The sequence below is a fragment of the Carica papaya genome, chromosome 3 (genome assembly GCF_054855325.1).
Source record: "Carica papaya isolate Zhongbai chromosome 3, ASM5485532v1, whole genome shotgun sequence".
In the NCBI taxonomy this organism is placed as follows: domain Eukaryota; kingdom Viridiplantae; phylum Streptophyta; class Magnoliopsida; order Brassicales; family Caricaceae; genus Carica; species Carica papaya.
In genome coordinates, this window is record NC_142311.1 from 10,762,942 (window position 1) to 10,775,266 (window position 12,325).

Here is a 12,325-nt window from a genome sequence, read left to right on the forward strand (position 1 = left end):
GGAAGCAGAAAACTTCCCTAGCATTTATTTGTGTACAAACTGTTATGATGGGAATGAAGGAAATAGTTTCCAAATTTCAACCCAAAAATGAATTTTACTCACAGTTCATTATGATAAAATCAGATCTCATGGCTCACTTTACAATGATTCAGAAAGGAAAAGATCAAAACAATGGAGACAACGGTTCCACACACAACCGTTGCCATGGGGCAGCATAACTTACATACAGACCCTCACTTTTGTTCTACTCTACATCAGAGCAATCAGATGATGAATGCATAATCTTTTCCCAGAAATGTCGAAGGGAAAGAGAATATAGTAGCTCCAAGTCAGGGAAAGCTTTTCTGTACAACCATTTTCAACACTCTTGTTTCATATTCTCTCTCTCCGATGGACTAACCTGAAGGTAAAGTGATTTGATGCTATAAAGAATCCATATTTGATGCCAATACAGTTCCTCTTAAGCTACTCCTGAGAAGATGAGGAGCTGAACCTTTCACTGATAGAGCTTAGAAACATGGATTACATGGTGTTAGAATCATTTTCTCGCCCATGGAAAAAAAAATCAAGGAACAAAAAGAATAGAGGACTATTAATTACAATCAAACAATGAGGTATATACAGAAAAAGCCACCATCTGCCTTAATTCTCTTGAGCAAGTGATTATATGGTGCCAAACGAACAACAACAGCATTTGGTTACTCTCCCCCGCCATTCATGCTTTACTTGGACATAGAAGTCATGTCACGAGCTTAACATTCCTGAAAAAAAAACTTCCTCAGTATGAAACCAAAAATCGAGAAATAATGAATACTGCAGATTTCGTCTTTCCCTTTTGGCATGTATAAAATTCCACTAAAATGCATCTTTTATCAGGCTTTATTATCACGTGTGGCTCTGAAGAAGGATGAAGACTTACCACATTCTAAGTGATGGCCACATGACGCAAACGAGGCATGAACTACTTCATTTGTCACCTTCTAGCAGTGCTACTTCTCACAAATGTGACAACTGAAGTGTTGAGGGTCAATCTGAACAATCCATAAGATCAACCGGTTGGCCAGATAATCTACAACCACATTGTCACTCACTTGCTCATTAACCTGACTCAAAAAATCGTGCCACAGCTGCATAAAGCTGCCCTTCTTCAAAAGGTTTCGACACATAATCATCCATTCCACATTTCATGCACTCCTCATTAGTAGCTTGAATCACATCTGCAGTCATAGCTAATATCGGAATGTGCCACTTAGCCACATTCCTGAACATATTAGCCGATGCTTCTCCAGATGCAATTTTCTCATTAACCTCTCTCTCCATAGCCCGAATTTGCCTAGTTGCTTCAAATCTGTATAATTACAGATAGATATTATCAAAATAGTGCAGTACGCTACCATTCTGCTAGTATATAAATAATTAGCTAAAGAGAATCCTTACTGCCTCATTTCTGAGCCAGAGTTCTAATCTTTCAAAACTAAGTACTCCATATCTATTAAAAATTTAATTTTGCACAAGAAATGGCGGGCATCTGCTTGATCCACCTTTTAGCCTAGTGAACTTGTGCTTAATGGAATATGTTAATGCATATATAATAAATTGGTCATTTCCTATTAGCTTAATTTTTTACGAAAATTGATTACTCAAGTATTTTGTATATTTAACATGAAAAAAATGTCTTGACAAATGCAAATAGCCTTGCAGTATGTCTTTTTTGAACTATATTGTCTAAAAGCTTTTGAGACATCAAAATGTCTTAAATGAAATTTTAATAATTGAATAGTAAAGACATGGTCTGGTCCCAAACTACAGGGCAGAAGAAAGAAAAATACTGTGCCAAAATATGTTGACTCTACTTAACTTGTGTGGATAGAATAATGATAGAAACAATTTATGTAGTATGTATAAAGCCAAATCAAACAGAATCAGGTTTAAAACATTTGTTGTCCACTAAGTCACCCCATTTTCATTAAATCATGAAAAAGAAGAAATTGAGATAATCCTCCCCACCACCAAGTATATGGAATGAAAAACACTATGGGATCTTTCACTATGCCCAGTAGTCAGCATACAAAGTAGGCTGAAGGGCTTGATTCAGAGAGCAGAAACTGTAGGGGCTGTAAAATGAACGAAATCTAGGTTTGCAGTTTCTTCCCAACTGGCTAACCTTTTCTTTTTGGGTCCATGTAGTTCAGGAACAGGCCTTTCAAAGACATCGATTTGCCACCAAGAGACAGAAAATTAAAAGACTTTACAAGAACTTTGTTCCTAATCCTTTTTATTGCCAAAGATATTTTGCTAGTTCTGCAGCTAAATGTAAATTATCAAGAGATTTTGAGTAAAGGCAGATGAAATTACCCATCCATTTCTGGCATCTGGAGATCCATAAAGCAGGCATCAAAGCTATGGGGTGGCTTAAGCATTTCTAGTGCAGCCCTGCCACTCTCTACGCAAGCAACAATTGCTCCGTATTTTTTAAGTACGCCTTCTGCAACTCTCCGGTTTACTAAATTGTCATCTACCACTAAAATTCGCCTTTCTCTCAGCAGACCCCCGAGATTTGTTTGTTTCTTTGGACTTACTTGCCTCTTCTTACCACTCCCAAGGGCTTCTTGAAAGCAGGCAATCAAGGCACTCAACCGAAGAGGTTTTGGCAGAATGTTATCTATGAAACCAGATGATTTGAGCTCATTGCATACCACAGAGGTTACAGAGGTATCCATGAGAAAAATCTTTGGAAAGCTCCCCGAGGTTTCTGGGCTTCCATTTTGTTTGTGTTCTTTGAGCAAACGATGAAATGCAATGCCATCTTCTTTATTCCACACATCTCCATCAATAAGAACCATGGCCAAATGTGCTAATACACTGTGGAAAGAACACCTTTAAGTATTAACAAAAAGAAAGCCAACAAAAAGTTCAGTCCAACAGCACATGCTTAGTTACTTCTATTCCACTGAATTGATGCAAGAATCACACAGATGAGATTTTACAGTAAAGAAACAACCTTAGATGTACAAACTCAAGCAAATGAAAAACATGAAAAAGCTCCAGCTCAACTAACTCTTGCTAAAAAGATTCCTAGAGAGAAAATGCTCAAGATAAGCACACTTTATTAAACAAAAAATTCAAACATGAACTAATCACAGAATGCTTATGCATTTTTTCGGACATGTAATTTTTATAGCAGGAAATACCTGCGGTAGGTCAAAACCAGACTCTCCAGCATGAGGTGAAGAGCCTTCGGCCACTGGACCAAGGTGGCTCACCCACTCTTTACGAAGCCCTTAAAAGTATATATTCCTCCCAAACAATATGCATGCATTCAAAATTTAATTTCATACAACACAACATGAAATAAGTTGCACCTTCTTTAATATGATTGCGTATCCTTCAAATTAAATATATAACAGTAGCAGGATTTTGTTAACATAAAGGATCAAAGTAAATAAAAAAGGTGTAAAATCTTTATATTTTCTTAAACTAATAGTTTAGTAAAGCATATCATATTAAAGACCAACAGTGCTTACAACCTCGGTAGCAGAACTGACAGTACCTTGTGCTGCAAGTACTGGATAGATGAGAGCATGCGGATGCCATACTAGAAGCTATTTTTACAGAAATTCCCAATCTGTGGAGATGATATCTTGTGACAGCAGCCCGAATACTTCTGTTATCAATAATCAAAGCCGTCAACCCACGGAAATCAGAAACTACTGGATCATATTCCAGCCCTTTGATATCTATAGAACTTAGATCTGCTTTTGTGAAAGCTCCAGTAAAAGAAAAGGTACTGCCAGCGCCACATTTACTCACAAACCCAATCTCCCCATCCATGAGTTCTACCAGCCGCTTGCTGATGCTCAATCCAATTCCAGTTCCACCATATGTTCGAGAAGTAGAACTGTCAGCCTGCATAAAAGGAGTGAAAATGCGATCTTGTGCATCTAGAGGAATACCAACCCCTGTATCCTCAACTGTCACAAGCAATTCAATTTTCTCAGAATCCTGTGTTTCTGGACCACTGGACATTTTAAAATTTTCCCAGCTTTTCCATCTATTTACCACAGGAAACCCACTTAGTGTATTTTGGTTTGAGGTGTCCTCAACTAAATTCAAGCCTTGCCGCAGCACTTGATCCCTAATGTTACATGGATCCCTGACTTCGTCTGCTAGATGGACTGATACAAATATATGCCCTTTGTCATGTGTGAACTGCAGTTTTAGAAAAATGAAAGAGAGGTTACTACTGTGAAGGCCCAGAAAAATTCAATGAACACATTGATGCCCTAAAAAATATTCCTATATACACTTCTTAAAGACCAAAAACAACCTTGCACACAGATTTTGTTAAATGATAGGTATTAAAATAATAAATCTCATACAGATGGAACTGGAAAAGAAACAAAAAAAAAAAGAACAAAGGAACAACCTTGATTGAATTTCCAACTAGGTTTGTAATTATCTGCCGAAACCGCCCAGGGTCACCAACAACAACTTCAGGAACTTGATCCGAAACATAAATGGCCAACTTTACTCGTCGAAAAGAACACAACAAGAAAATTTATGTTAGGATCTGTTTCCATAACAAAAAGAACAAAATAACAAACTTAAAATAAGAGCCTAGGAAAAATAGAAAATATCTTGGTATTATAAGAGCCGAGGAAAAATAGAAAATATCTTGGTATTGCACCTCAATTCCCTTTTCAAATGATTTTCTTGAGAAAAGTGATAAGACATTATCAAGAACAGCTCGTATGTCAAAAGGCACTCGTTCAAGTTCAAGCCTGCCTGATTCTATCTTTGCCTGGTCAAGAACCTCGTTTATTAGCGAGATAAGATCTTTTCCACTAGCATGAGCAGTCTTGGCACAGTCCATTTGGTTTGCATCAAGATCAGTGTCCATCAACAATTGCAACATGCCTAGAAGTGGGTATGAGGAACATTCTGTCAACTACTAGTTCATCAGAAATGCTGAAAAGCAAGTGCATAATTGAAAGATTTTCTGATTACCTAAAACACCATTCATTGGAGTCCTTATCTCGTGGGAAACTGTTGCTAAGAACTACAAAAGAGACAATTCTTAGTGACCAAAACATGACAGAATGTTTATTATTATAACACTAGAAAAAGATAAAGAGTAAATTTGTAACATCTCGAGCACAAGAGGCACTAACCCAATCTTTTGTTAATCCAAAAATCATTACCTCTCAAAAACTCAAGCTCAAGTAATTACTAGCTTCTAATATGAACCCTTATATGAAATTCAACAATCACATATTTATCAAATGTGGGATAAAGGTATCATAATTTCTACTTCTCAATACAATTTCTTCATGAATGACAAATACAATCACAAATCACAATCCAAAGAGTCACACAAAGTACAAGATTGCACCAGCTTAGAGTCACTAAACTAGTACATATTCTGATATCATTTTAATATCTAGGGCCACGAATTACTAGTTCGATAATTTTCGAACTCAAGTCATTAGCTTTTAGAAGTTCAAATTTAAATTATTGGTAGTACGTGACTTGAAAACTTAATAGAGTATAAAATCACATATTTGTGTGATTGAGGTATCACACAATCGCTAGGAAGAAACAAACTAGTCGAACTAAAAACATCTCAATGAGGAAGGAGATGATTTTGTTGCAGCAATGGAAATGATTTTAATGGCAAGGAAGCAAAGAACTATGCACCACTTCAATGAGAAAATGTACCTGAGACTTTGCCACATCTGCAGCTTCAGCACGAGCCTTGAGCTCCATCATCTTTTGACAGTCATCCTCCACTTCTGCAATGCGACTTATTGCTGCATGGAAGATATGACCAAGAAGCAAAGTAATAACCAAGACTCCTACTGAGGCATTGATTGCAGTCCAAGGTACAGATGGTTTGTGCTTGAACCTATATTTAAAGGCAATAATGTAGATTTGGTTAAAAACAATTTGACACCATATATGATCGTTAATATGGAGGATCCATTTGAGAACAGACCTGCAGTGCATCTCATGCTTCCTTAATGGATCCCCAAAATCAAGATTGCTAATGTGCAACAGACCAGTATCCTCAACCTCTGTACCATACATGCTAATGGGGACAGATGCATTAGTTGTATCATAGACATTCACAACAATCGTTTGCTTGCTGGCAAGTTGATGCAAAAGCTTCTCCACAAGCGATGGGACATCATAAGATGCCCCCAGGTAACTGTATATGGAAGTAAGCTCAAAACTGAAGTCAGTCTAATTTACAATGAAGATTGTTTCACAATATAAAACACATAAAAAATTCCTCTTTCTAAGAGTTGTCAATCTAATTATAAAATGAAGATTACTTCATAAGTGTAAAAACACATTAAAAAAAAAATTCCCTTTCTGTTTTAAGAGTTTCCAATATAACTTAATTTTGCCTTAAGCCCAAACTAGTTACAGTTACAGTTGAAGGCATGGACTCTTTTTGACAAAAAGAAAACAACCCCAATCCCCCAGTATCAGGTGCACAGCCTGGACCATGTCTAGGAAATAGAGAGCATTCTGAAGAAAGACAATACCCCACAGTAGCTTCAATACGCTGTTCTGGGGTTGCATCTGGGGGAAGGTCAGTGTTATAAACAGCAAATGTCAGCACAACACCCAAGTGATTGGATTTTAAAAGCTTAAAGGGAGATGTCAATACACCCTTCCCAGTTGCCCTTGCTCGCAAGATGTTTTCACGGTCTTCCTGCCAAACAGTAAAGACAGCAGAAATTCAACAATAGCCCAATATGCTTGACAAAGGAGATTTATTAGATCCACTCTGAAGTGTCATTAATTGTATGTTTTGAAAGGTAACTCAGCAGGTAGACATGTTTTGGCAATCACCATTACTCTGCAAGAGAATTAAAAACTAACGTAATCTGATTAGCCATTTGGACATGTATACTTTTCTTACTTATAGTTTAACACTGACAAGACCTGTCCAAACAGCATAAGACATATATGGCCGCTTGATAATGCCAAATAAATCACAGGCTCACATTATCTCTCATTCTTTGAAATCAGCTACTTTTTTTTTTTCAAGACAATAACCAGGTAGGTTAGATCTGTTAAACGGAAAAACCAGAACTGGTTATATAATAGAAAGTAGAAAATGATACTGAAACTTGGATTAGAAAAGTAGTTGAGAGGGAAAATATCATCAGCCTTACTTATAGTCCCGTTATCCATAATCTAACATTTTGTCTATCGATGGGATAAAATAAGAAGTTTACTCATTACTAACTGCTTAGGTTAAGTTTCATTTGTGAACAAAGGTGTATAAAATTAAAAATTGCAACTATATTCTTCAAGAAATCAGTAAAAGAAAACTAAACAAGAGAAACAAAAAGGCACCTTAAACCAAGTAACAAATACCTTTCCAGACATCATGTCAATAGAGACAATGTGAGAGACAGTTTCTTGGGAAAAGATGACTGGTGCATATTCATCTTGAACAGGTGCAGGATCTAAATTGTCTGGCATACAATCCTGGACAAGAGTCTGGTCCTCAGTTTCCATTTTCTTTATTGTAAATCCATGCTGCCTTTCAAATTGCTCTCTTTCTGAGTGAAGAACTTTCAGAGCATAAGCAACACCACTAGTAAGTGGTCTCTCAAAAGCTGTTCTTTCAGTATATTCACCAAATGTCTTCTGTTGAAAAATTAAGTACAAGGTCAAAACCATCCTCAGAGAAGAGTAAAGTGACATGAAATACAGTTAAAATTCGTTTCTCATAGTGTACTTACTACTGAAGCACCAATAAAGATTCCTATCAAGAAGCATCTGGCTAACAAAAGCAAGCAAACCAGAAAAAAATACCTGATCAATAGCAGATGGGTTTTTTCCATGGTGAAAGGTAGAAACAAGAATAGCCAAGGCATGAACATGGTTCATGCTCACATTGAACTGATCCTGCAACATCCGAGCCCGCTCATCACACATATTGGCCAATGTCTCTTCTCTTCTCAAAATAATTTTCTCATTTAGGTGCCAAAATAGCCAGACGGACCCAATAATTCCTAGCAAGATAAATATTCTTAGAAGCGTCCTCCTCCATTTTCCTGCACCTCGAGGAGGGCTCTGAGCTTGATTTTGCTGCTTCTGCTGCAGTAACAGCAGCTGCTGCTGAGCTACAGGCTGCAGCTGAGGAATCTTATGTTTTCTGTCTTTTTGAAACTTCAAGCACAAACCAGAAATCTTAAAGCTTGCTACCATTCCAATGAGGAGCCACCAACATCCTTTCACCAAGAAAGGACAAAAATTCTCACAGGGATCTTTTGAAAGATCAACTGATGTCCTTGTGTGTAAGATATCCTGACCAAAACCAAAACACCCTATCAACATATATTTCATAATATGGCTCATGAGTACGAGTTTTTTGCTTTTTCATGCTTGTTTTGTACTTTCGTGGTTGTTCTACACTTCAACAGAGAGTTGAAATTGAAGTCATACATAAGAAGGCATGAAGGCACAACAAAAATGGATGTTATTATGACTAAGTGCATTACAGATGCAGATGCTGACAATATACTTAACATGATCACGACTAAACTAGGATATTGAAATGAACCACGCAGCTATAAACAAGTTCTTACTTGGGGTTCACCAAGCCAGCATAATAAGGCTAAATGCATTGCAGACGCGGCAATATACTTAACATGTCCACAACTCAACTAGAATATTGAAATGAACTATGTAGTTATAAACAAGCTCTAATTTGGGGGGTTCACCAAGCCAGCATATTAAGGCTCTTGATAGCATGTACATTATGGAAAACAAGGGTACTGAAATAAAGCATACAATTCTAAACACTTCTTTGATTCCACCAAGGCTATAGAATAAGACTATATAGCAAGTAGAATATGGAATTCAAAAACAGAATCAAGATGATATGGACGGTAAGCAAATGCTTGCATTCACTGTACTATTATCTTCAAATACCAATATAGTTTCACACTGAAGCACATACAGATCCATCATGAAAAGATCCAAAATCTAGCAACATGGGATTGGTTTAATTTGAGCATATATGTGGTTGAAGAGCCTTATAATACTTAATTGGCCAGTTCTACAACAAAAAATAAGTCAAAGATTCTTCTTGCTTCTCAATCTAAAGGCCACATGTCCACAAGGAGCATTCGTCCCCTGCTCCCTATACACAAGCATGCTATATCCTCCCTAGTTGACCCAATTGTGCACATCCCAGGCATAACTTCTGACAACTTTAAACGTGAAACTTAAAAGCACAAAGATTTCATGTTTAACTATTCTAAGCAACACGATTTACCTTTTCATGATTCTCATACTTAAGTCGCATTGACGACAATGCAGATTGTGAACCAAATAATTCAGAATTGTCCTCTTGGATTGATTGGTCAAACTTACTGGAGATATTCTCATCTTGTACAGGAGATTGGTCATTAGGTTCTTGTACAGAACACTGGTCATTATGTTCTATTTTTTCATCAACCCAGGTATGCCGCTTTTCAAATTCCTGCATCTCTGAACAAAGCACCTTCAGAGCACAGGTAATGCCATCACCTGGTGGCATTTCAAGTCCAGGTTCCTTGTTACAGTTGAGAGATCTTATCTGTATATGCAGAACAGTGACACGATGTAAACAGTTCAAGTCATTCATTTTATGCCCATGAATTCCTTTCTCCTCGTGATATCATGAAGAAGAAAGTCTCAGAAAGTTGCACAAGACAATCTCTCACAGGGAAAGAAAGATAATCCAATATATAATACAAAAAAGTAGGCTTGCAAGAAGTAAAAACAACAAAACTACACTAATGTAATATTTACATGGGACAAGCGTCATTGACCCTCCTTCCTGGGCATTTAAGTGCACATTTTTTTTGCAGCCACCCGTACACATTTAACATTTTCTACTTGCATAGCTTTCAATTCCTTTGCCATAATGTCAAGTCTCATCCAGGAAAGTTTTATCAAGAAATAAAATAACAATTCTAATTCAGTAGCATCACTGATTAGAACTTCTTTTTAATTAGTTGTAATATTGATGAAATACATGTAGGAAAAGTAGAAAGTTCTGTAAAAGAAGATCAGCTATTGAAAGCACGATTAGCAATAACAATCATAAAGATCTTGCTAAGCTATGAAGCTTCATTAAGAATTGAGAAGAGTCGGTTATAATTTCCTCCTATATGGTACTATTTCTACTCAATTCAACCTTGTAAAAAATAAAAAGACACCAAATAAACAAAATGTTATTTGCAAAACGAATAGATACTACAAGAAGCTATAAAGCAGAAGCAGAAGGAGGCCAAAATTTATGGAAGACAAGTTCATATGTCACAAACATAGTACCTGATCTGATTCAGAGAACAAAGAAGCCAAAGCATGAAGTTGTTTTCTGCTGACATTGTAATGCTGGAGTAACGTTCTGGCTTGTTCTTCACAGCAATCTAGATTTTTCTCATTTCTGTCCCAAACATCACCACCAAAAATCAAGAGCGCCCAAATAGTGCCTATAGTAACAACACCTAGAATCCATAGAAGAAGAAGCTTTCTCTTCCATTTTCTGACACCATTAGGCCCATGCACGGATTCCTTGGCTCTCTTTACTTTGAAATTTGCAGGCAACCTGCCATTTGAGCCAGAGAAGTTGCAATTCAGAGACATGTGAACCAAAGCCCACCTGTGTATCCTCACAAAGAGTCGTGAGAATTTGAGGAAGAGCCCAGCTCCAGGTGAGCAACTCATCAAAATTACGCTCCCGAGAGAAGCGCAGAATGGCAATTTGCTGAAAGTGGAAATTCTCCACCACAGAGAAAATTCTTCAGCAAACCCACTTCATAAAACTCATCAAAGATCAACCTGCTTTGTCAGGAACCACCGAGAATACAAAAAGGGGAAACTGAAGTAGACCCAGTTTCACTTTCTATTCCATGTGCCGGGAAAACAAGGTGGTGGAGCTCTGTGATCTCTATCTCCTCTGATTTTCCACTTTCTGACTGAATCTCAAGATTCCTTCCGCTTTCCCCTTAGGAATGAAGAAATCCCATCACCGGTATAGCTGTTTTGAAGAAAAGAAGCGGCAGCTAGTTTAGTAATCATGCAAAACAAGAAGATAAGCCAAAACCAGCTGTTAAACTGTGAGGGAATCGTTGATGAGATAAGGAAAAGGATTGGGACTTTTTCTATATCCGGTTCTCTCTTACCTCCCTCAGGTCTGCATAGCCGAAAGAAGCATCAAGTATGGAACTTTTTCAAAGAAAAACCCATCAACAAGAAATTTTGGATTAGACCCAGTTGGTTTCCCTGATAACCCAACTGGAATCAATGATCAGACTGAGGATAAAAAGTTTAAAATAAATAAAAATAAATAAATAAAAGCTTGTCACTTCTTTTCCCTTTAACCCCTCTGTCTCTCTCTCTCTCTCTCTCTCTCTCTCTCTCTCTCTCTCACCCCCCCCTACGGTTTGGTGTCCAGCATTTGAAATTTGAGGTTCTTGGGTGCATGATTATCTCATCATCTGGGTGGGGAACGTTTAAGCAAAAGCAAACAAACCCAAGACCCAGAATCCACCTCCCTCCCCTAAAATCTACACAATATATGTAAATATAAAAAATGTGAGATGTGAATACCAATTTTTTTTTTTTTAAATTGTTTTTTAATACATTTAATTCTCTTTGGCTGATATTCACTTCTTTGGTCTCTTCTTTTGCTTTTTGAGGGGGAGAGAGAGAGAGAGAGAGAGAGAGAGAGAGCGTTGAAAGAGACGGCACCATTCAGCGTTTAAAGAAACGGCTCTGCTGCTGTGCTCATATACGGATTCAGACTGAAGTAACAGAGATATATAATAATTAATAAAGGTAAATTTGAGTTAAAACACGGTGGGTAAATTATATAGGATACTTAATATTTGAATGTAATTAGAAATCTGTAATTATTTAAAAATTATATTTTCTTTCTTATGTCAAATCATGATAAATTTTGTATCATAAATTATTAAATTAATCTTTAAAATTTAATTTTTAGTTTTTTTTTTTGTTATAATTTAGTTTTTTTCTATTTTTTAACATATAAAATTTAAAACGATTAAATTATATTTTGACACTTAATAAATTTAGCTAATTAATACTCTATCAATTTATTAATTAGTTAAGGTTATTTTTATATATTTAAATGCTATTTAATTATTTTAATGTTTTATTAAAAATAAAAAATATATATATAATAGACATTAAATTTTGAGAAACTCCGTTTGCATGACACATTCTTTGAATTAATTTGAAATTTTTACTGTTATTTTTTTTTACTACGTAAACTAAAATTTTATAT

General features: G+C 36.4%; 1 protein-coding gene across 1 annotated transcript; it reads right to left on the reverse strand.

Moving 5' to 3' along the window:
• Positions 1 to 74: 74 nt before the first annotated feature.
• On the reverse strand, positions 75 to 11,586 carry HK2 (histidine kinase 2). The gene is made up of 14 exons (XM_088215701.1): positions 10,348 to 11,586; positions 9,305 to 9,607; positions 7,837 to 8,331; positions 7,393 to 7,668; positions 6,552 to 6,721; positions 5,996 to 6,208; positions 5,719 to 5,905; positions 5,008 to 5,059; positions 4,688 to 4,917; positions 4,427 to 4,525; positions 3,551 to 4,209; positions 2,356 to 2,862; positions 920 to 1,348; positions 75 to 761 (listed from the first exon to the last, which is right to left on the reverse strand). Exons 1-13 carry the CDS (start codon positions 10,741 to 10,743, stop codon positions 1,099 to 1,101), a joined length of 3,837 nt encoding a protein of 1,278 aa, XP_088071827.1. The 5' UTR covers positions 10,744 to 11,586; the 3' UTR covers positions 75 to 761; positions 920 to 1,098.
• Positions 11,587 to 12,325: the final 739 nt, after the last annotated feature.